The sequence below is a fragment of the Ceratosolen solmsi genome, unplaced genomic scaffold (assembly GCF_000503995.2).
Source record: "Ceratosolen solmsi marchali unplaced genomic scaffold, CerSol_1.0 scaffold57, whole genome shotgun sequence".
Taxonomy (NCBI): domain Eukaryota; kingdom Metazoa; phylum Arthropoda; class Insecta; order Hymenoptera; family Agaonidae; genus Ceratosolen; species Ceratosolen solmsi.
Genome location: NW_011948427.1, coordinates 1,146,716 through 1,171,158, shown reverse-complemented (window position 1 = coordinate 1,171,158; position 24,443 = coordinate 1,146,716). Strand labels below are relative to the sequence as shown.

The window sequence follows — 24,443 nt, the reverse complement described above, 5'->3', positions numbered from 1 at the left end:
ACATATTGACAAGCACGAACCATCATCCACGCCTTTCCTTTTCCATCTCTCTTCTTTCACATCCCTTGACTGGTACATCTGTCCTCTACATTTGTAGGTTTGCATATTTACCCTGTATTTGTTTGCATAGGTACGCATCAGCGCAGTTGTAATTGCACGAACATAGCCATATACAGAGAGAAAGAGAGACAGAATATACCAATGTCCGCCCACAATACACCGCCAATTTCCATAAAGCACATGGGTCTGCGGGATGTACTGGAACTCAGTTCATACGCAAATGGACAAACGCTCAGCTCTCTCCTTTGTGCTCACATGCTGGATTTGTTGGATATCCTCCCCACCTATTCTCTTCGTATTTCGCATTTATTTCAAATATCAGATATATCGAGCTGCATTATAGTATGCATATGGATGTACGAGCAACATGAGCGTAGTTAATAACAGCGATTCAGTCGACCCGAAATATGTATTCGTTGATCCACACTCCGAACAGATTTCGAGTTTATCATATACGGACATTTTATTCGATGGATTCTTTGTCGATATAATATTTTTTGCATGATCTCAATGTATTGCCATATTTATTTGCATCACTATATCCATTAATGTCGACAAGCCGAATTTCAACAAACCCTTTAGCGTTAACATACGCTGCAACTCTGTGCGCTCGATTAGTCTCATGTTGAACACTTCTTTTTCTGAATTTTTTAATTATTTCTAGTGATATATACCAGCACCATTTTATATTTGTTCTTGACTGAATAATATGACCATCGACAGCTAAATACGTTTGTTCCTTTATATTTTTGTGCAATTTAACTAAATTTGTAAATTCAGTTACATGTTACAAACATGTTTTTAAATTAGTTTTTTTTCAATGATAAAATAAAAAAAAATACAAAACATTATTTTTCTTAATAGTAAAATATCGTTAATATAGAGTAATACTAATCTGTAAAAATTATAATCTGTAAAAAAATAATCTTAAAAAATTTTTAATTTAATCTTGGACAATTTTAGATAAAAATTGACTTTAAATTTTGTAATATATTGATATAATTTTTCCAGCATATTGCTAATATGATATGTAATATATTTATCAAATAGTTTGTCGAATCAGTAAAACTAAATACTTTGACATTCAAAGTATACGTGAGAATACGAAAACAAAATCAATTCCCAGAGTAATTAATATTTAGTTTCTTAAAAAATTGGACTTTTACAGTTATAATGTGATGTATTATTGTATACTCTTCACCTCTTCTCAAACAGTAAACAATAATATAATATGAGCGGATTCCTAAGTATGATTTTGTAAGCGAAGCCAACGTCGTCACAATAAGGTAATAAATTAATTATTATCTTTACCAAGCTCTTTCAGTTCACGTCACTGGCTCTAAGAATTTATCTTAATAAATATTTGTAAAACGTTAATGACGAACTAATTAGATAATTGATCCTCACTATAAAAAACAACCATTCCAGTATGTTTGATTAAATACAGAAGTAAGCCAAGCTATAAAACCAGAGTGAAGCACGTAAGCGACACTTGGATAAGCGGGTTTTGCAGTCGCTGATACTTCCTCAATAGAAACAACGTCGATGAAGAGATGGCAAGTGGGGCAAGACCTGCGCGACGAGGTTTGAGAATGTAGGCGCGTGCCAAGGAAGGCCGCGCACGACAGTACAACCCACGTCGTTCGCTCATTCGCCAGCTTCCGCGCGTGTCGTTGCAATGCGTTGCAGCCCGTTGCACCGAGTCCTAGTCCTGGGGCGTGACGCCAACCGTACATGCGCCGCTCGTGATACAAACTAATTCTGCCGTGGTATGGCTCTCGTGTATTAACTTTCCACCTGGTACTTGCACTACCTGTTCATACATACATACACACAAACAAACAAAGAAAAAAAAACAAACAAACAAGTACATACACATATACACACGCGCGCGCGCGCGCATATATAATTAAAGCCTCTCTTTTGTTTCAGTACATTATTGAAATTAGCTTAGCTTTGATTTGTGTCAATACTATTCTCATATTTCTTGTTAGCCGACAAAGTGTTGTTTGTGGTAAAATTAAATAATCTTTTTAAGTAAAACAATGTGATCTTAACGCTGCTAAATATCTAAAATAAATCAGAACAATCAAAGAAAGTTATAATTTTCCAATATAAAAATTCTATTTATATGAAATACTGATTTTAATATTAAAGATATTCGAAATCACAAATTATACAGTGTTAACTTTGTCATTCATTTAGTTTATCCAAGTATATTGACAAGATAATAAATGCTTCGAATAAAAAATATGTAGCAGAGGTAAAAAAAAATTCATAATGCATCGGTTAGTTGCAAAAGAAATGTTGAATATAGATCTATTATCGTTATATTTGCGTCTGCACGTCGCTATATCATCTCACACCTATGCAGTAATGTGAACGTTCTATGTATTGTATAACAGGTGGAAAGCTACGAACGAACGAAAGAGAGGGAGAGAAAGTGTGTGGGGGGAGCGAAGTAGAGTGAGTAGGGGAATGAAGGAAAGAGATAGAGAGGGAGAACTAGGAGAGAGAAATCCCCACTCGAGAAACTCCTCTTCAACTACGATGGAACATTACTATACGCCCTCTGCCCGAGCTAAGAGGAGGAGAAAAACAAGACCGCCTTCCTACTACAGCGCTGTCCTTCTCTTGTCTTTTTTATCCTTCTGCATTTATATTTTTCTTTCTCCATACTTCTCTTTACCCATCTCTTCTTTTCACTGATATTCTCTTTTCTTTAGATTGCCTTGATTTTTATCATTTTTCTACTTTTCTGATTATGTTCCTCAAGTGAAACGTCCGTAAGATAACATGTATTTCTTTTTTTTGTCGCGCATACTATGTATAGCACATTATATCAATAAAGAGATTTATCGAAGCAGTTAGCCTTACACATTTAGATATAGTAATGCACAAGTGGGGTCAAAGGTAAGAGAAAAATTGGCTGAAGTGTCTTTTCCCACCTTTTCAAACTTAAAATTTTCACCGATAAAATGGCGATTACAAAGTAGAAATATCATCTCAGATTGTACAAGTATTTATGTGGTATAAATATTTGTGTAAAATATGGTGATACAATTATGGTCTGGGCAAAATATCATCGTGCTTCATTAATTGTATTTTATATTACATACATGCTTTTTCTCATCTTTTTCTTTTACATAATATTGTAATTTCAAAAATGTTGAAAATTATTGAAAAGTAATGATTATTATAATATTATCTTCAAATATTAATATGGAATGAAAGCTAATATTTCCGTATATAACAATTTCATAAAATTTATTTAGGTAGTTATATCTGTTGGTCTGGCGTAAATACAAACTTATAAGCTATAGCAAGCTACCCCTGTGTCATAGTCCAATGTGAAATAATCGAAAATTTATTCTAAATTCAACTAGTATTTAAGGCTCATTAAGCTATTAAAACAAAAATGTTTTGTTTCTTTACCCCATCAATAGCGCAATCTGTCTAATTTAATAAAAATCAACTGTAAAAATAATTTAAAATTAAATAAAACTTTCCTTATTATCAATACCTTTTATTATTTTAATCTTAATTTTAATTTTGTATTACAAATTAAATTTTCTTCTTTATTACTTATTCAATGATAAGATACTTCAAATTATTTTGAGCACAAAATTTAATTTATCATTTTCCATTAAATATTTTTAATATATTTTTATTAAATATATATATTTAATATTAGTTAAATAATTTAATAAATAATTGTTATATATAAAAAAAGTTTTTATTCGATTCAAATAAGCTACATCTGTTTCATCACAATTATATTTTTTACAACTAAGCAAATTAAACCTTACTTAAGTTTGTACTTTTAACTCTTTCTGCATTAATAGACGCGTGCACACAAGCGCGCGCGCATATTGATAGGTGATCCATTCGTCATACCATGTATATTGTAGATCTTCATATACCAATGACTACAAACTGTAAGAACAACTAATTGAAAATACACTATTAAAGATGATTTATATATGGAAATGATAAAAGCACTAGAATACAAGAGTCTTCATATTCTTTAGTTATCTTTAATAACCAAATCTTTAATTATAAAACAAGATATTAACACTGAAGTTTCAATAAAGAAGAAATTAATTAAAATAAAGTAATAATTAATATTTTTATAATATATTAACTAGGTAAATATTAAATAATAACTATGATAGTTTGTTTGAATTGTAAATATTGATTTTTTCTTTCCGTAAATTTTCCTATAAATTAAATTTTTTATGCTTTTAATTGCATATTAAGTAGGAAAAAGTAATTTAAAGTTTTAACCATTGATATGAAAAAAAGCTAATTCGAAATTATACATTTTATAAAAGGGCTTATATTGAAAATATACATAGAATAAGAATAGAGTTAATTTTTTGTTATAATACATACAAATAATTTATTTTATGTTAACTGTAGTGAAAAATATTTTGAACTTATAATTGAAAATTTTAAGGATTTGAGTAAAAGCATATTTTTTTATTTATAATCTTGCTGGATAATTGATACGAAGATGATGTATGATTTCAATAACCCCCAATGATTCTTCATATTCAATATTTTTACCGATACACAATTAGATTATGCTTGAGTTACCCTTTCAAGGAATACAATGATGATTGGTATAGTTATACAAACTAAAAAATCGATCTGTACTTTGATAAAAAGTCAATATATTTTCTCATAGGATATAATCGTAATTTCGTAATTTCTTAATTTCTTAATGTGTAATTCTGTGCATGCAGCAGTATTGCGATATTCAACTACCAAAAAACAACGTTCTTTCAACTCACTGTATACATCTCGAAATACATATCAAGAGAGCTAACACAGTATAGTATTAGAGAAGCGAATATTCTTACACAATTTGACCTCTTCTGAAAAATGTGAGCGCGTGCAGATAATACACGGGCTCACACAGTCCCTACGTTCATTAACGCTATTACTCCCGTCCACTTATGATCTTCACTCACCCTCTCTTCTCACACTCTATCTTTATGTTGTTCTTATGTATTCTGTATTCTTACATCTTGCGAATGCATTATCTCCATGTGTGAGTATTACATTCGGGTTGCCGAGACAGTAGCGTTTCTCTGAATAAATGACTGATCTTGACTTTCTCCGAAAAATCTCGTCCGTGAGAAGCGACTGTTCATCGAAAGTTACACACATTTCTTAGCATATAGTACAGTATTCGAATGAATCCATTGTTGATGTATAATTGGTTAGCCATATTGGAAAGAAAATATATACTTAAATATGAATATTTCATAATTTCGTTAAAGTTGCAAGTTTATAATAATTCTTAATATTAATATTATATTTTTATATCTTATATTATATTAATATTATCTTTATTATTATATTAATAAAATTAATAAATAAATACACAAAGTATACTTTCAGTTTTATCATTATAATTAATTATATACCTAATTTATATAATTCCAATTATTTTTTTAACAGACTTTGTTTAACAGCAATGGAAATTATAATGAGTCAATAAAAGTATTTAAATAGAAAATTTCTCTGAACACATATTTTATTCGTAAATTGGTACAAACCATTTCGAATGTTTAAAATTGGTATAAAAATATAAATTATACGAGTTTTAATAACGCATTATATAGAATAATTCTTAAAACTTTCATGTTTTGTTAATTCATAGAGAATTTCAATTCGATATAAAATTATAAAGTACTGTAAAAAATTTCGGAGAATATACAAAATTATTAATGATTAATAATATATATAATATTATTAGTAAGCGTGAGTAATCTAAAAAATGTCCCTAAATGGATTTATACATTTTTAAATATGCTTATATAGATTAGAGAACTACTCGTGCGAATACTGGACGCTGCGTCAGAACAAAGTTGGAACGCTCACGGATCAATAAATCTACGAACGTATATTTAGTTATCTTGAATCTCGTGAGCGCACTCGTATTCTCGTTATGTGTTATCTCGCCGGCATTATACGATCGGCTGTGATATTTCAGTCGAGGCAACTTTTAATACGCGAATAGCCTTCTTATTACATTTCCGATCGTCCATGTGAATCTTTTCTCTATCGGCTTAAAGGCACGATTATGCTTGCAATTTTGTTTATATTCATCTCTGTTCCTGTACTTTATATCTACAAATATAAGGCATTGCTTTATTGCCTTTTTCTATAAACATCGATATAAATTATTCATTCACTGCAAAATATCAGTAATGAAACGGGAATTAAAAACTTTTATATTATTATTTTCAGTTTAAATATTATTCATGAATTATATTCTTACTGCATAATCAATAATTATGCTTTTTTTAATTTTCTGGTCATATAAATAAAGCGGTATAGTTTTGTTCTGAAACTATTTAAATCATAAGGATATGGAAATATAATTGAAATTTAGTACGAGATTATTATTTTGTATCTGTACTTTTCATCAGTTACGGTTTTAATAATAGGAAAACGTCAGTGTGTAAAGTTCACAAGTAATCATTATTGAGTGAGAAATCTAGAGAAAACAAATGCTTATTGCATAATTGAATGAAACAAGTCTCGAGCATCCAATATAATTTTAAAATTAATTATATTACGAAAATAGCGTCAGTATTCATTTGAAATTGCAATTAATAAAATTGTTTGCATGGTCGATTTTTCACAATGCAGTTTACGAATTTACTTTATTAAAGGAATTAAATTGTAATTTAGGTCAATTAAAATAATTTTAAAAACAAGCAACTTTTTGAAAAAAGTTCTTGTTCAATTTTAAAATTGAATGAGCTCGAAAGGGTTTCACATAATTACAGCCCAAGGGAAAGGTAATGCATGCATGATTGTGGAGCCCACACGCGACGTATATAAGTTGTAAACTCACCTTGGAAGGGTCCTGTTGCTGTTGCAGCAACTGCTCCCTAAGCATTTGCAGCTGAAGGATCATCTCGGACAGTCTGCGTTCCTTTTCAGCAAAGCTCTCGGCACACAATGCCCTGTGGAGGGCCACCGCGGCTCCGTCGGACTCCTGTTGGCCCGTGTCCGCGTTCTGTGTTCGGCTCGTGCCAGTTGGCGAGGGCGCTACGCTGTTCGCTAAGCTACTGCTGCTACTGTAAAAGCAAATGGAAGCGATGCCTCTGTAAATCCGAAGTGGCCAGTGCCTACCTAACGCCCGCGGTGCTTTGTAATTCCAACGTTCGTGAGCAACCGCTTCATGTTCGAGTCAATCCAACACTTATTGTACAAACTTGACCTTCGTCTCCATTTCGCTGATATGATTTATGCAAGAATTTTTAAGCTTATTTACAGAATGACGAGTTTGTACTTGTAATAAATATTACTTGCAATTCGAACTTTTCTCAGTTCTGTACCTACAATTTCAACAATTGATATTGAATATATGAGAGAAGTTTAGCATTGTGTAGTATATAAGTGTAATTTAAAATGTTCTTGTTGACGTTGCTTTGAAGCTATATTTAGTAACTTCTTGTTTATCTAATTTATTTACTTCTAATTCTAATTCATTCAATTGTATTTACCAAATTATGTAAATTGAAAATATGTCTCTAGATAGATTGTGTAGATTTGAAGATTTAAACTGCTAAAATTTTACTTATTTACAATGACATAAGCTATTTCATTAATTAACTTTTAATTTAGACATTTTAAATTTTACTTTCATATAAAAAGTAAGCTTTTGAAATAAAATGACGAATAATTTTTTTGTTTTAAATGATATTTTTTCTATCTAAAATTAATAAGTAAATTTGAAACAATTACATATTATTATGGATATATAATACTATTATGTATTTTGTCATACATACATTATGAATATATATTACATACATATTATTATGGATTTATTTATAAAAAACTAATATAACTAAATTAATAATTGTTATTAATACGATAGATTTTTTTATTTCATCGAGCGATTAAAATTTTAGTTCTTAATAATATCAAATAAAAAATACAAAAATAAATAATATAAAAATTTTTAATCATATGTATTTCATTCCAAATACATCATAGAAATTATAAAAGTAATAAATTATATCACCATAGAGCGTATTGTGATTAATACAACGAAAATTTAAATAACTCTACTAATATTTAATATTTATTATAGAAATAATGAACAATAATTAAACGGCAGCAAGAAATAAAGAAAATGATTGTATCAAATATCATTCCTTGTTCACTATCTTTAACGAATGAAGAATAATAATTCAACCGTCAGAATCGTTAATCTAAATTTGTAGTTCAAAATGTTGACGATAGAGTGCTTATAAATGCTTAGCTACGCGTTCAACAGACGCTTGTTCAGTCATAAATGAAAAAGAGGCCGCGCATCGCGCTTTTTGGCCTAGACACAAACGTCGAGCACAGTGCCTTAGCTTGCCGCGGGCTCTTTAGAACTCCATGAATAATAAATGTACTTGCGGTCGCGCAATCTCACTAGAACGAGTGTTTACACCGTTGATGGGTCACCCTCTCATTCTACCCCCGTGAGCCCCAAGCTGTTTTGTAATGCGGTAAAACGAACCACGAATAAGTGATGCACACCGGATATTGTATAACTCATTGCTCCTCGATACTTCTGCATGTTCTTTCATATCTCTCTTTCTTAACTTCTCCAACTCTCTAATTGATGCAAATTGATGGAACGTAAAGTTGACGTTCCATCGAATGCTAAGCCGAATCCTATAAAAGCTTTTTCAAGTTCCTGATTTCCAGTAATTTATAGAACAACAAAATATTATTTTATTCGAACGCGAATATCTCGAAAATTTATAGGCATATTTAAATTCTAGTAAGAAATTATTACAAATATCAAAATAACGAGATTTGCGTAGTAGGTTATGGTCTCTTATTTGTAGGTATCACAAAAATCTTTCTTATCACAAATGACTCTAATTAAGTCACGAATTACAGCTGATTCAAGAAAACGGAAAGCTTGATTCCATTCATACGTATCAATAACCTTCCTTGCTTAGTGCGTCCGCAGAAGCTTCAGTTATTATTACTATTGTTATTATTATTGTTATCATTATTGTTGTTATTTTTGTTATTGTTGTTGTTCAAGAACAGAGAGCAACTAAAACTAATTGCCAAAGTTTTATTACAGTTATTTTTTCGTTTCGCCTTCTCATACAATTGATATACAATTTTGACTTAGGTTGAACGAATTTCATGTGTGTAATGGAAACAACTTCTTATAAATATAGTGTAATACTTGGAGCAGATGCCAACCATAAAAATGCAAGACACATGTTATACATGCATAAAAAAAATAAGAAAAAAAGAAGCTAGTTCTACTATCCAATACTTCGGCCGAATAGAAAAAATACTAAGTTTCATTTTAATCAAATCATATTTTGTGAGTTTTATATATACTTTTATTTGAGTGAAATAATTAGTATTTTAATTTGTAGCGTGAAAGTATGGCTTTACCATAACTAATATAAATTTATATTGTAGACGTATTCTATTTTAATTGTTAATTATCTTGTTTAAATTGTATTTTATAAAAAGACAAGTCAAAAAAAGTTATGAATAGATTCTGTATAAAAATCATTAAGATTTTCAATTTAATATAAAAAAATTTAAGTATATTGTTAAAATAACCTTAAATTAGTTAATGAATGAATAATAAATTAAAAAGTAAAAATAAGAAATCCTATATTTAATTTGAACATGATATATTTGCCTGCGTTTACCTATTGCCAAGGGAAAATTTCTTTGCTTAAATTATCATTATAAAGTTGTTTATACGTTATTCTTTCAACTTCATTCATGGAGCATACTGACACTTAAAGAATAACGTTGTTTCGGTTAAAAGAATAAGGTCGATAAGCAGCAAAATAAAAGATACCATGTAAGTCCGAGATAGTTTTCTTAATTTCTTATCGTTTACTCGTGGCACTATTCTGTCTTCTTTCCTCGTAACCACCTACATCTCTTTTTGCGATAAAGTCATGCCTAAAATATATAATTTCAGTATTATTCTTAGCCCTGACTTATCGCTTTTGCTTATTTTTTTCTTATCTTTTTTTATAAATGGTATAACAAAACCGTGTTCATTCGATAAATGAGAATACAACATGTTAGTTTTGCTACGTATATATGGCGATTCTTCATCTTCTTTTTTACGACTAGTAGCCAACAAATTACGAATTTACGATTCAAATAGATGCTTCTAGTAGCTATACTGTTCGAGTTTACATTAACCCACTTTCAAAATTTCAAATGAAAATCAGATATATGCACATAGCATAGTCGGTTATTAGTAATTACCAAATGTTGACTGAATTCCAACAAAACCTTAAATTTTCTAAGTCTAAATCTAATATAAATTAAATTATTATATTTGCTAATTGCTAGGCTAGCAATTAATTATGAAAATGATATAATATTAAAATAAAAAAATTATTTAGATTTATATATATATATATATATATATATATATATAATCACTTATTATATGATATTTATTCACATACGCAGAGGCATATATGCATTGATTATACGTAGGTTTTACTTTGATAAATTAACTATTTAAAAATAATTTTCTGTTATGTATATATTATAATATGTATACAAAAATCAAATTCATATCTAAGAATTTTTATCAAATATACATAATAACAATGAAGAATTTATAGAAATATAAACACGCATAATTATGTTTAAAATTTGACAATATACAAGTGTCAATTTTAAGTGATAGAAACTAGTATTTATGTCGAAAGCTTCCAATCGTAAAAACTGAAAGCAATGATAGATGTTTCTTTTGTATAATATTTTTGCATTGGATGTTATTATATAATAAAGAAACTGTAAGTTATTACGTGCATTAAGTTATTATATAAAATATAAAATATTGAATAAATATGTAGTTGTTTTTAAAATTGAAATATTCAAGTAAAAATTTTTGTCTTCTCTTTAATTCAAATATATTATTATAAAGGTGAGGTTTATTAAAAAAATTGTAGTAATAGTTTTGATATTTTAACTAACAAATTTTATATGCAAAAAAAGAAGTTTATATATCTATTAGAACTTTATGGATTATGTTGATTTGTGATTAATTTTAATTTTAATAATTAGATTTTTTTTCAAATACAGAAACTATACTGTAATGCAATAAAATATATTTAATTTAAAATACATATTTACTATAAAATAAAATAAAAAATAAAATAATATAAAATACGTATTATTTATTGAAATTACACATTTTATTAATTAATTATAAAATACTAAGCAATCATAGCAAAATTAATTTCATTTTTGATTCATTTTTAATTCATAATTGGAAGAAATATGATGAAATGTTTAATACATCATCATATTGCCGTCTCTCAAATTGCATAATTTATATCATTATTGAGAACGTTATATAACTTTTATCTAAAAGACATGAAGTTTATGTCAGAATATTAAATTTAGGTTTTTTATAAGTTAAAACAAATTAAAATGTAATACGTAAAAATTTAATTGTGGTATGTAAAAGTTTAACTGTAATTTTTTTAATTCTCTAAAATTAATAGTTGTTCTTTAACGATCAATCTTCTATTCAAATAATTGTAATAAGAAAAATTATGCTAAAGAAAACTTAGAAAAAATTTGTTAATATTAGTAAACTAATTATCACAATATTTTATAATTTTATATTTATCTAACATAATCTATCTTTCTATCTTTCTATTTATCTATCTATCATATCTGATATAATTAATAATTTAAGGGCTTAAATTATTTTCTATGAAATCTTAATAGATTTAAGATAAATTAACTGAATTGAAGTATATATAACTTTTTAGAAATTTTTGTAATTGATACCTAACTAAGAAGTAAAGCATACATTGTTAATCAATTCTAATTTAGGTAAGATAATTGAAACGTAAATTATTATATTTTCTTTATATTTGTTATGATTTGGTTTAGGTAAAGTCATTTCTGATTTTTACAGTAATTATGACAAGATATGAAATCAATTGAAGTTGTTAATTCTTTTGGCAAATTTTTATTTCAAGTATTTTACAGATAAGCTCACGAAAAATTTAATGTAACGCGTATACAAAGAGACAGACCTGTGCGTATTGTGGCTGGTTGGTGTGGTGGAAGGTGGTGGTGTCCGCCTACTATTTGCGTCTTCGAGCGACAGAGACACTCTACTCTTTTTGCAGGTAAGCCTTTTGAGAACGTCGTCCATGGATCTCTTACCGGCAGCGGTGGTCGGTCCAGTGCCGTTGTTGTTATTATTATTATTATTTTGAGTGGCAGTGTTGTTGTTATTGTTATGGTGATGAGGATGATGTTGATGGTGTGGATAGTAAGGGTGATCGGATGGCAGAGCGGGCGGCGAACCGCACTCGGATGAACTAGCGGGTTCATGAAGTTGACTCGAGGCTGGTGAAGAGTTCGTCCGGTGATGATGATGATGTGGGTGGTGGTGATGGTGATGAGGGTGGTGGTATCCAGTCGTAATATTATTATTCTCGGGTCCGACTGTAGCAGCGACCGCGGCCACGGCGCCTAAAAGTAGTTGGAGTTTGGGTCGCTTGGCGTCCGTAGGCCCGTATGGGGAAGGCGACGAACAAATTTCCGGCTCACTCGTGGCTGGTGACGAACATCCAGATGACTCGCCGGGTAAATGATAGGAACCAAGCTGTTGCTCTTGTTGTTGTTGCTGTTCCTCATCTATGTCGGGCTCATCTGCGATAATGTTGCAGTTACTAGCACTGGTAGGTAGCTCACCGCCAGGACCAGCCAAGGACGAACTCGTGTCTTCTTCCTCCTCGTTGCCCGCCACTGTTCCCTGTTGACCGCCCCCACCCTCCGATAACTTTGTTGGTGGCGACTTCCTCTTCGAGGACATCCTTAGCCTGTAATACACAAACAAAATAACCATACATAAATGTGACTAAACGTATATGAGCGTCCAATTCGTTTATACTACAAATATTCCAATAATTCAAAGCGATTTAGTTATACGGTTTCACTTTATCTGAATAGTTATCAAGTCTTTTTATTTAGATATAAAGAATAGAACAAGAAATCATATTTTCATATGTTAGTTAGAGATACATCGAACCATGTATTACATTCAATGGTTTAATTCATACAGTTTTTATTACAGTAATTATTATATTAATATTATGCATATTACATTAAATGGAAAAAATTTACAACTTAACGAGAATTGCAAAGTATTGTAAAGAAGACAAGTTTTTCAATTATATTGTGTATAATATACATTTTCATATTATATTTATATGAAAAACATTGATTAGCTTATAATTATCGTATAAAATGAAAAAAAAAATAATTCTCCATCTTCCTTTTCTACTTATTATTATTATTATATATTATACGTTTTTTAATTTATATATTTATGTATTCATTAAGGCGATAAATATGTAAATCTTTCTATATACCTAAAATATCCTAAGTTTTAGCTTAAAAATTAAATTTGTCTTGAAATAATATTAAAATCTAAGGGACTATATCACGATAACAATTATTATGCTTACGTTTGAATCTCTAAGAAGCTTGTTTCTTACAGATTATCAAAATTATTTTATTTCTTAAATGATCATAAACTTCGTAAATTTAAAATAAGTTAGTTATATATAAAAATTTCAAATTGTTATAATTTTATACTAAATAATTACTAATCATCTGATGTGACAGAATATATATATATCATTAACTCTTAAAAAATAATTTAATCGATTATCCAAATATAATTATATAGGAAATATACTATATATACTTAAATTTAATTACATTAAATATTTTACTACATATTGATCAGTGTAACAAAGAAGTAAACTTTGAATTAAACTATATTTTGAATGACATTTTCTTGTATAATTTATGAACATTTTACGTTCACAATAAAACATTAATTTTGATATAATATCTGTATATCTTTTCATATTACTATTAATTCCTTTAATATAATTATTATTAAATTATCGAAAATCGCTTAGATTAAAATAAAACACAATTCTGAAAAATAATTGTAGATAATCAACTTTTTAAATAATAGTTTAATAGTAATGATCTTAATACTTATCAGTAATAGTTGTCACATGTTAATAAATTTTTTTAATTAATTTATTCTCTGTTATAAATGATTAAATAATAAAAGTATTTCAATTACAAATAATCATTTATTATAAATCCGGTGAATTTTATTATATTGTATTATGAATTTATATATCTACGAAATAGGACGAAAAAGACGTGAGACGGAAGACACGGAAGTCAACGAGTAAAACACGATTTAAGGATAGAATGACTCGTTTCCTTACATCTCAATGCATACATATGCGGAAGCCATAAGTCGTTAACGAATGGGCACTCGTCTGAAATATGCGACACATCTGCAAATGTTTCGATAATTTGCTCGTCAGTCTAACCGTTTGGTTATCTATTAATTTCCGTTTATAAATTACTTAATCTAAATCGTAAAATTAACTTGCTGCGGATGCTGATGCATAAATGCCAAGATTTCATATTCAGTTTTAGGAAAGTTTCGAAGATAACGATCCCATGCATAAGAATTATTGATACAAAATCTTAAAATTTCAACATTTCTAAATAATGCAAAAAATAAATATAAATATAAATAAAATCATAATAATAATTATACTTATGTTATACCAATTATACTAGTTTTATATCATATACAAATATAATCGACATATCATAAATGTATAATCGAATATACTATATGCAAACATAAATTAATGTTTTATTGTAAAGAAACACGAGTCGTAGTGAGTGAACTGTGAAGATAATTAACCAAAGATTATTATTATTAAGTAAAGATATGTGTATACGATTATTTTTAATTTAAAAAGTATTAAAAAAACTCTTATTTGTCATACTTTATCAGCGACTATCGTAATTTCGAGTGCTGTCTACATATGTTTATTGCGTAAATTAAAATAATACGAAGAATAACAATTATTAAGGAACTATAGATTATTTTAAGATAGCTTTTTTCTATTAAAAATTAATTTGTACTACTATTAAGCTAGTTACTGACTTATGTAATTAAAATTTTACTGAATATTGATAAATTTTTATTATCTGTAACTAAAATTATAATTAACTAAATTATAATAAGGAAAACAAAATAATAATAGTGTATTTATTTATCATATTTTGTTGGGACTTAATAAAATATTTTCACTTTGCTTAGTCTCAATCAGAGTTATTAGTTAAAATTAATTATAATGTAAATACTTTTAATATATATTTTTTAAATAATAATAGATTATACAAAAAAATCATAAAAATTATAATAGTAATGAAGCAACCTACCACGATCTAGAATTTAAGAATACTGAATCTTTGATTTTATCTATTAATCTTGGATTTCGATTTAATTTTATCATATAATTATCAAAATGAAATTTTTTTCTTTATCATAAAACATTAAATAATGAATACATCATAATTATAAAAAATATAATTTATTAATAGTTGCAATATAATAAGAGAAAACAGCATAAAGTAGAAAAAATTAAGCGTTAATTTTCTCTTTTGAATTTATTATTTTATTGTAATATAAATACACATGGAAACAATTATTACGAAGAATCAGAATTTTTTATGTTCATCTCATAATGTTTGCATTGCAATCGCATAAGCATCGTCATGTGTGAAATACGTATTTTTAAATTTCCATACACACACAAGAATTTAAAATGCAACAAGCATGATAAAAATACGTATAAGATAAAAAATACTTAAATAATATTGTAAAATTTATTTGCTAATCTCGATATGAAACAGCGTAAACTGATTAATAATGCCGATTTATATAAAATATACATAGGTGTTAATTTATATGGAAAGTTTTTTCTATTTACATTCAATGTTGAATATTATAATTGATGTATGGCATTATTATTCGATATTTCAAATCAATAAAAATGATTTAATAAAGAAATTCGATCAAAATTTATATAATTTTACTTGAATCGATACTTGAGCATTTTATTTATTCAGCATATCTGCTTAAATTAGAAAATATATACGTAGAAAATATATTTAAATACCATTTAATTAATACATATTAATAATTACATTTGTATTCGTGTCAGATCAGTTAATATTTGTTATTTAAATTAGGAAGCAAATATTTTTAGAAGTAAATAATCTATATAAAGTTTAAATACAAACAAGTCAATTTACCCTAAATTTACGTAAAAAAATGCGGTGAAGGTATCGAAAAGGTATACTCAATTTTCATTTTGTACATGAATATGCATATATATGGTTTGTTCGATTTAACCAATAAAATTGTGAATAAAAAAAAATTATTTAATATTTTATTTAATAATTATTAAATAATTATTTAATATTTTATCAATGATCTATAAAGACGTTATATAATTGTATGGAAAATTAATATATTATTATATAATCCAAAAAGAATTGAAATAAACTTCTCACAATGAAATAAAAATTAATATATTCAATCGATTAAGTTTAATATATGTATAATGCAAGAATTATAATTATTTTATATATAATATATATAACGTTTAAACTAATTTAATAAGTTATAATTATGCTACTATTCTAATATATTACTTTTTGTAATTATTTAATATAAATCTCACAGTTACTTAAAATTTAGAGAGAACAATAGTAACATTCTCTTATATCGAAAAAGAAATATTTCACAAAATTAAAAGATTGTACCTCGTAACCGGACGCAATCACTTCGCAAACGGTATAAGTCTTTTCCTCTCGACATAGCTGTCTAACAGGCTGAACAAAAACAGAGGGCACCGAATGAAATATTTTTAACAGTCCCCAGATGTCGTCAGTCAGATTTTTAAGTTTCTCATGTGCACAAGAACAAAATTTCTTTTTAAGAATTGTATCGCATCGTAACTGCGTTGTGAAAAGACCCATATTGTGGATATTTCCATTTATGATGTATATACCTTCATCGTTTGATATAAAATTCTGAATTTATTCTCTTTTTCTTGTGCCTATCAAAATTTGATAGTCCAAAGAACAGTAGAGTTGATCAAAAACTTTGTTAATCTTTTGTTACTGATAATTTTATTACATAATAGAAAAATACTGATCCATTGACATACTGATGCTATTATATTAAGAAGAGAATTCAGAAGTTTATATTTTTTATATTGTTTTTTTATGCACTTTCATAAAATTTCATAATGGAGTAGATATATAAATAACTATAAGGATATAAATATATTTATTTTTGAAATTATTTTTTAACATTACTTTAATTATATTATACAAAATCGTATTAGAAAATAAATTAAGGTTTTTTTTTGATATGAAGTTTATTATGGTAATCGATTTTCATATTGATAATCGTCTATATGAAGAAAAATTTGACCTTTTTAAGTTCGTTCGCATTTGTATAGTTACCACAATTAAAATATTATGAAATTACAGTATTGTAGATATTTAGCAACTGAAGTGATAAATATACTGTATCAATCATATAGTTCTCTCTCTCTCACTCTCTCACTCTCTCTCCCTCACTCTTTCTGTCCCTTTCTTACATTCTCTTACGCACACGTGGATTCGCAGTCACTGTATGCTAATGTCCATCCCAGCTATCCACAACAGTTTATCAAAAAAGGTCGAACATCTAAAGCGTATTTGCATCACTGATAAATTATCATTGGAAACAATGTTATGCTTGCATTTAAAATTATACATAAACTCTATAATAAGAAGTGAGATACAGTATTATGAATCTGAATACAAAATAATAAGATTTTGATAGTTTTTAAAATAGTTTTTATCAAAAATTTCAATATTATATTTTCTGCATTTACAATATTCACAATATTTATATACGAAGAAAACAATAAAAAAATATTTAATTCTATGTACGTATGATATTTGCTATATATACGAAACATTTATTAATAAAATTTTATATTTTTTTCAGATATATGCATCTGTGTGTATGTGCGGAGTAACATTTAACAAAATACGGAGTATTCTAGCTTAATAGATATTATTTTTTAATATACTGTTAACGATATTGTCATCTACAAAGATTTTCCAAGAATTGTAAAACTAAACCACACAACTGTTTTTAAAATTGAGAACTATTAAGATTGACCGCCGAGCTCGACTTTCTATTAACCTTACAATGAAAATATGTTTTTGTAGGGGGGAGGGTGCTACTACATCTGTTCGAGTTCAAGTGACACATCCCATGCATGCCACAGACTATAAATTTCTAAGAAATGGTATGTTAAATGCCAGAAATATGTTCTATATATTGGCTAATATTAAAAAAGGTATAAATTAGATTATAATAACTGATGGTATATATTGACATAAATACAAAAATGATAAATGTATTATTTTATTAAAATTTTAATTATTTGTTGATTATATTTATTATATATTTTCGAATAGAAATAACATTTATTAATTTGTATATATTTTTCTTTTTTAAATATTTTATTAAATCAATATACTTATAATACAAAAGATATTATATTCAATAAAATCTGTATTATAAATACTTGAATCAATATAAAAGTGTAATATCATCCGAACTTATTTGCTGAAAATCAATAATAAAGGCGAGCCTGATCTGACAGTACAATTGAATAATGCAATTATAATAATTATATGTATAGAAACTTCATAAAAAAGGTAAATAAAGAAATTATGTATTAATCATACAGTTGATATTAAACATTAGTTCCATGAATAACCCCTATAATCATTACAAATTTATTCAAATTTTAATTTTATCTGGATTAAATATTATCTAGAATCTTTTTTGTGATTTAATGCATTCCTTCATACATAAATAAATAAATTTATTTATTTCTTTAATGAAAATTATTAATTAATTATACGGAATTTTCTTTACTGCAGCATTATTAATAATAAAAACATTTAAGAAAACCAGAAGGTTACCGCATAAGTTTTTTGGTAAAACTAGCAGTGGATTTTTTATTATTTTCATATTAAATGATCTTATGGAATTATAATTTTAAAATATTAATTTTTAACTTAAAGTTATACAATATAAAAATTGTACACAAGTAACTTTATGTGGAATATAAGACCTTCTTTAAATTTTACGTAAGTTTGAGGAACATTGAACATCCTAGCTTCATACTCTTCGTAGTTTATTTTTTTCATTCGTGCGATAGATCAGAAAAAAATAATAAAAGGCGAGAGAAAAGTATATAACTTAAGAAAATGACGAAGTTTGCAAAGTAGCAGAAGAAGAAGTAGAGCGCGGGTAGGTTGGAACCGGAGGTGGTCCGGAGCTACTAGGAGAAAAAGCCATATCGTTAGTATTCTTTATAGAAGTACGGCGCACGGGATATGCTCTACATAATGGAATCCCGGCGAGAGCGCGTCTCTTCTTTTGAAACTGTGTGCGTCGGCGGACGCCGATCTCTTGTTTATGTATGAAGCGGTAGCATGGACCACATCACATGTACATCTCAACATATACTATCGCAATACACCACGTACGTGTCATATTCATCCGATGCACTGCAATGACATTCACGGCCTCTTTTCTCTCCCTCTCATTTTCTCCCCTCTCATTCTCTCTCTCTCTCTCTCTCTCATTCTTTCTCTTGCTTTCTGTTTACCGTTCCCTCTTGCCTCTGACGAGAAAAAAGTTACCTTGCTGTGTATCAGAGCGTGTTTTTAGTGTCTCGGCGGTTATCCCACGAGTAACTACGAAAACTAGAGGAGAGAACTTTATACTGAAAAAAGGCAAAAGGGTAGAGGAAACGTAAAAAAATATATATTTGCAACTCAACAGCGAAAGTGAGTAAGTTCTGTAGGGATGTGAAAAGAATCTTGTGACAGTATTCTTTATACGAAGAATACGTTATCAGACACTGACATATACATGTGCATTAACTCAAGCACTATCATCTTTACTTTTTTATTTTGTACGTTCCGTGATTATAATGTATGCATTCTTTTTTTTCGCTTTTTTCACCATTTAGTTTTATTATCAAACGATTTAAAAAAATCAACTCACTATTTCTAGTTTAAGTATACTACAATTCTGTTTAATGGCGTTTTTTAATACAATTTAACTTGATATTTTTCCGTACTTATAAAGATATAATCTCACACATTTCCTTATTATTGTAAGTAAATATTTAGCTATTAAAATTTACCATCTTTATTTGTATGCTATAATCCATTGATATAATTAACTAGTCTTAAAAATTTCTAGATAATTCATTTTATATAATAAAATTCTAATATAGGAAGAAATAAAGTATCTTAAAAGATTATTTATATTATTATGATCCATTTTTTAATATTTATAAGATTTAGTCACGAAAAAAGATTAAAAATAGTCAATTCCTATAGTTATTATATATAATACTACTCAAATATACTTAATTTAGATTGCATCTCAAATTTATTATTAATTCCATTAGTACAAATATTTATATAAGAAGAAGGTCGAATATTTTCTCAATACACATAAGTTTATTTAAATATATTATTTTTTATTTGAGGGAAGTTTTTATTTGAGAGTAATTGAGGGTATAATAATTATTATGGTTTTATTCACATTATCTTTACTGCGAACAAAATTAATTGTTAAACACAAAATTGTAAAGATACATTAAATATTATTATTTATAATCTATAATATGTATATTCGAAATAGGCAGACATAAATAGATTGAAATAAATAATACCAAATAAATAATAAAAAACGAAACTGTTGACTCAATAAAGATTGCAAATATTTAATTTAATAGTTTAATAATTTTAATATATTATAATTATAATAAAACAAATGAAAGAATATGAAAATACTCGTATCATATACTTAATTTGAATTTTGTTCCTTTAAGAAATTAGCTTAACGATAAATAAAAATTTTTAACATTTTAAAATTTTTATCTTTTATACAACATTATAAATACCACCCTTCACATTAATAATTACTAGAATAATTATTATAGCTTTCGCAATCATTGTATATTCAAATAATATTATGAGATTGAAAATTTTTCTTTTAAGTTACTTCTTAGATGAAAAACTGAAATTGCTGAAGGATTCGATTGAGTTTTGAACTTTGAAGTATCGATTCAGATAAATGTATTGATAATGTCCTATGACACTCATATACATGCAATATTCTATTTTTTATATGCAATGTTTCTCTGAATACAATATTATACTCTATAATATGCTATATTCCATATATACTTTACATAAAATAATGTATTTGTAATAAACTATATACAAAATGATCAATTTTGCCTATAATTTAATAGAATTCAAATTTAACAAATTTTTTTTTTAAATTGGCCAATGTAAAATCGAATTTTTATATTATAAGTAACATTTTTAGAGTTTCATATTCTTGTTTGAAAATGCACGATAATACCGCGAAAACGCAGCAGCAAAGTAACGTGTCAATATAAGAAGAAACGAGGGCCTTCTGGCCGAGTTTAGGTTTAGAAAAGTGGGGCCATGTGTTTAGTGTCAAATTGCCGCATCTCGAAAAGTTCTAAGCTGCTTCGCGTCACTTCCTCAGCCAGATATACGCGACTGCCTTTCTCCATCGAGATTTCACTCACGACTCTTCTTTATCTTTGTGACAGTCTTTTGTGTGTTTCTTCTACGAACTGACGAATACATGAGAACGAGATAGAAAAACAATCACAAGTTTTATATTTTCTAATTCTTTACAATTTTTTATACTCCTATTTGTTTATTAATTATAAAGATATATTTCGTATAAGGCGAGGTGACATCATTGAGTAAGAAAAGTTAATTAATAAGCAATTTTACTAGCTTAAACGAAAAGTTATGAGTTCAGTAAATTAATAATAATAATAATAATAATAATAATAATGTTAAGATCCGATATAATTTATGGTAGAGAATAGTTTTGTTTATAAAACTCAAATCCACTAAAGAATAATAATTCTTTAATAGAATATTAGAATATTTCTTTAATAGAATTTAATTCTAATATCCGCATTACGTTATTTCATGTAACTATGTTCGTGCTTGATGAATGTGTTGAAGAAAGAATTTAATACAAGAACAAAGAAGTACAGAGATGTAAGAATGAGAGGGATCGTTCTCACAAGGATGTTTGAAAGGACAGAGATTTCTTTAGCTGCTTGCTTTTTAATTTCTTCACGAAACAATTCTTAGTCAGTAGCGAGGAAGCAGCTCCGCAGGTCGTTATATCGGGGATGAATAGTGCACGTGCACAACAATTACTTCTTCCTCTCCTCATCTTCGAGACCGTGTATACTCCATACATGCACGCACGCACGTACGCACTTAGCAGTAGTGTATCGGGACGAGCTTACATTTCTCATAGACATTGAGTCAAAGAACAGTGGTAGCGCAGCCCTCAAGGGAAACTCGAAGGGATTGGATTGAAGCTCGGCTGAAGTAAATAGGCAAATGAGGGAACGGACGGTGACGTATTGCATTCTCCTCTTACCATCCGGATGTTAGAATTCATTTTTCAAATTCAAAATATACCCGATTCTTAAGGCGCCTGCTGTTATTTTTAGTTTTCAGAAAGCATTATAGAGAGAATTTATCCTTCTAAAATATGTACAAAGCATTTAATTAGAACAATTATATCTATTTAGACAACTGATATAAATAAATAAATAGTGAGAATTTTTTGTTAGATTTTTTTATTAATTATTTAACTCTGAAAATAAATTAGTGTTAAAAATCTATTTATTGTATAAAAAAAAATTATAATTTTTAAAAAAATCCAATCATTGCATTTAATTTTCTTTAGATGTAAAAAGACATAGATAGATAGATAGATAGAATAGAGATAGAATAGAGATAGAATAGAATAGATAGATAGATACAAAGAGAGAAAGAGAGAGAGAAAGAGAGAGAGAGAGAGAGAGAGAGAATAGTATAAGTAAAAAACGTCCTTTACAGGTGTTTTTCCTGATTCACACATGTTTATACATGCACTGATCAAGAAGCATGTGAACAATGCACGCAGCATCTGGAAGGTGTGATAGAGTTTTCTGAATCGAGTAGGCTAGTAGAGAGTTTAAAATACTGTGATTTGCTTCTTTTTTTTCTTGTCGATGGCCCTACTTTACTCTCTCATTTTCATGGCTTCCCACAAAACATACGCCATTTCCTGTATATCACAATATCTCCTTTTCTAGTTTGAGCATTCTATACAGCATATGTAACACTGAAGGCTTTATGTAACTAATCATTATATATAATATTGTCGCATAGATTTTTTTTGTTCATTTGGCTTATTGAATCTTGTGCATTACTATTACAAACACAACGACAACAGATCTAAACACATACGGAACGACATATATATATATATATATATATATATATATATATATATATATTATAAAAAATATAATAAAAAACGGTACTTTTGATATCTGTATTTTTCATCGTTATTATCATTAGTGATTAGCTTAGATAGAAATATCCTTGACTTCTATAAAATGAAACAAAAAAGAATGAGGCATGATATCGCTACTGTTACTGCTTTCCAGAAGTTTGATCGTAACTTCTAGTAACTTGTATGCAAGCAAAAATAACGAACAGAGATAAGTTGGTTCACTAAACATCACATAAATATCAATTCATTTACTACTGTTACTACTATTGCAAATAGTTTATTTTGCATTTTATGGTTTATATATTACAAATTAAGATCATAAAAACATTCAATGTATCGTTGTATAGTAAAAAACTGTTTGTTTTTCTTTGTCATCGAATGTTTTTCAAATAGTAGTGCATCTCCTGAAAAAAACGTCTTATTGAATATAATTATGAACATTATTATTCATTTAATCGAAATAAAGTTTTAATTTGATAATCCATGTTAATAAGAAGTATAACCTTCTTAGTATTTAAATTTTATTACTTATAATTATTATTCTTTTTCATATATAGTTTTAAATTTAAAATGTTTACTAGAAAATAAAAATAGTTCTAATATCTACTACTTAATATCAATTAATATTAATTAATATTAAAGATTCTATAATATCGTACTATAATTGATAATATTAATATATTTAATAATATACATAGCATCTGTATATATATTTCTATATTTCTATATTTCTACATATATGTATAATTTTAATTAGACACATCACTTACTCTATTAGTATTTATTAATTTTTATTGATTGAATATCTAGCAGTAGTATTAAATTTATTTAATTATACAATTATGATTTTATTAATTATGAATTATGAATTTTGTACATGCCTTCTTCAATCTAAATTGATGACAACAAATATTGCGAATGCAAGACTAATTAATACTTCGTACTGGAAATTTTAATTACAAATGAGATAATA

The 24,443-nt window shown here is 27.5% G+C and overlaps 1 protein-coding gene across 3 annotated transcripts in view; it reads right to left on the bottom strand.

Annotated features, from left to right (window-relative positions):
• Sox102F (transcription factor Sox102F) overlaps positions 1 to 24,443 on the bottom strand; it is a 115,902-nt gene that overhangs the window by 18,695 nt on the left and 72,764 nt on the right. For all 3 annotated transcript variants that reach the window (XM_011501069.1, XM_011501067.1, XM_011501068.1), the window contains exons 2-3: positions 12,150 to 12,944; positions 6,935 to 7,160 (exon numbers count right to left, since the gene is read on the bottom strand). In XM_011501069.1, the coding sequence (XP_011499371.1) occupies positions 6,935 to 7,160; positions 12,150 to 12,937 (1,014 nt within the window). In that variant the 5' untranslated portion in view covers positions 12,938 to 12,944. The remainder of the gene's footprint in view (positions 1 to 6,934; positions 7,161 to 12,149; positions 12,945 to 24,443) is intronic.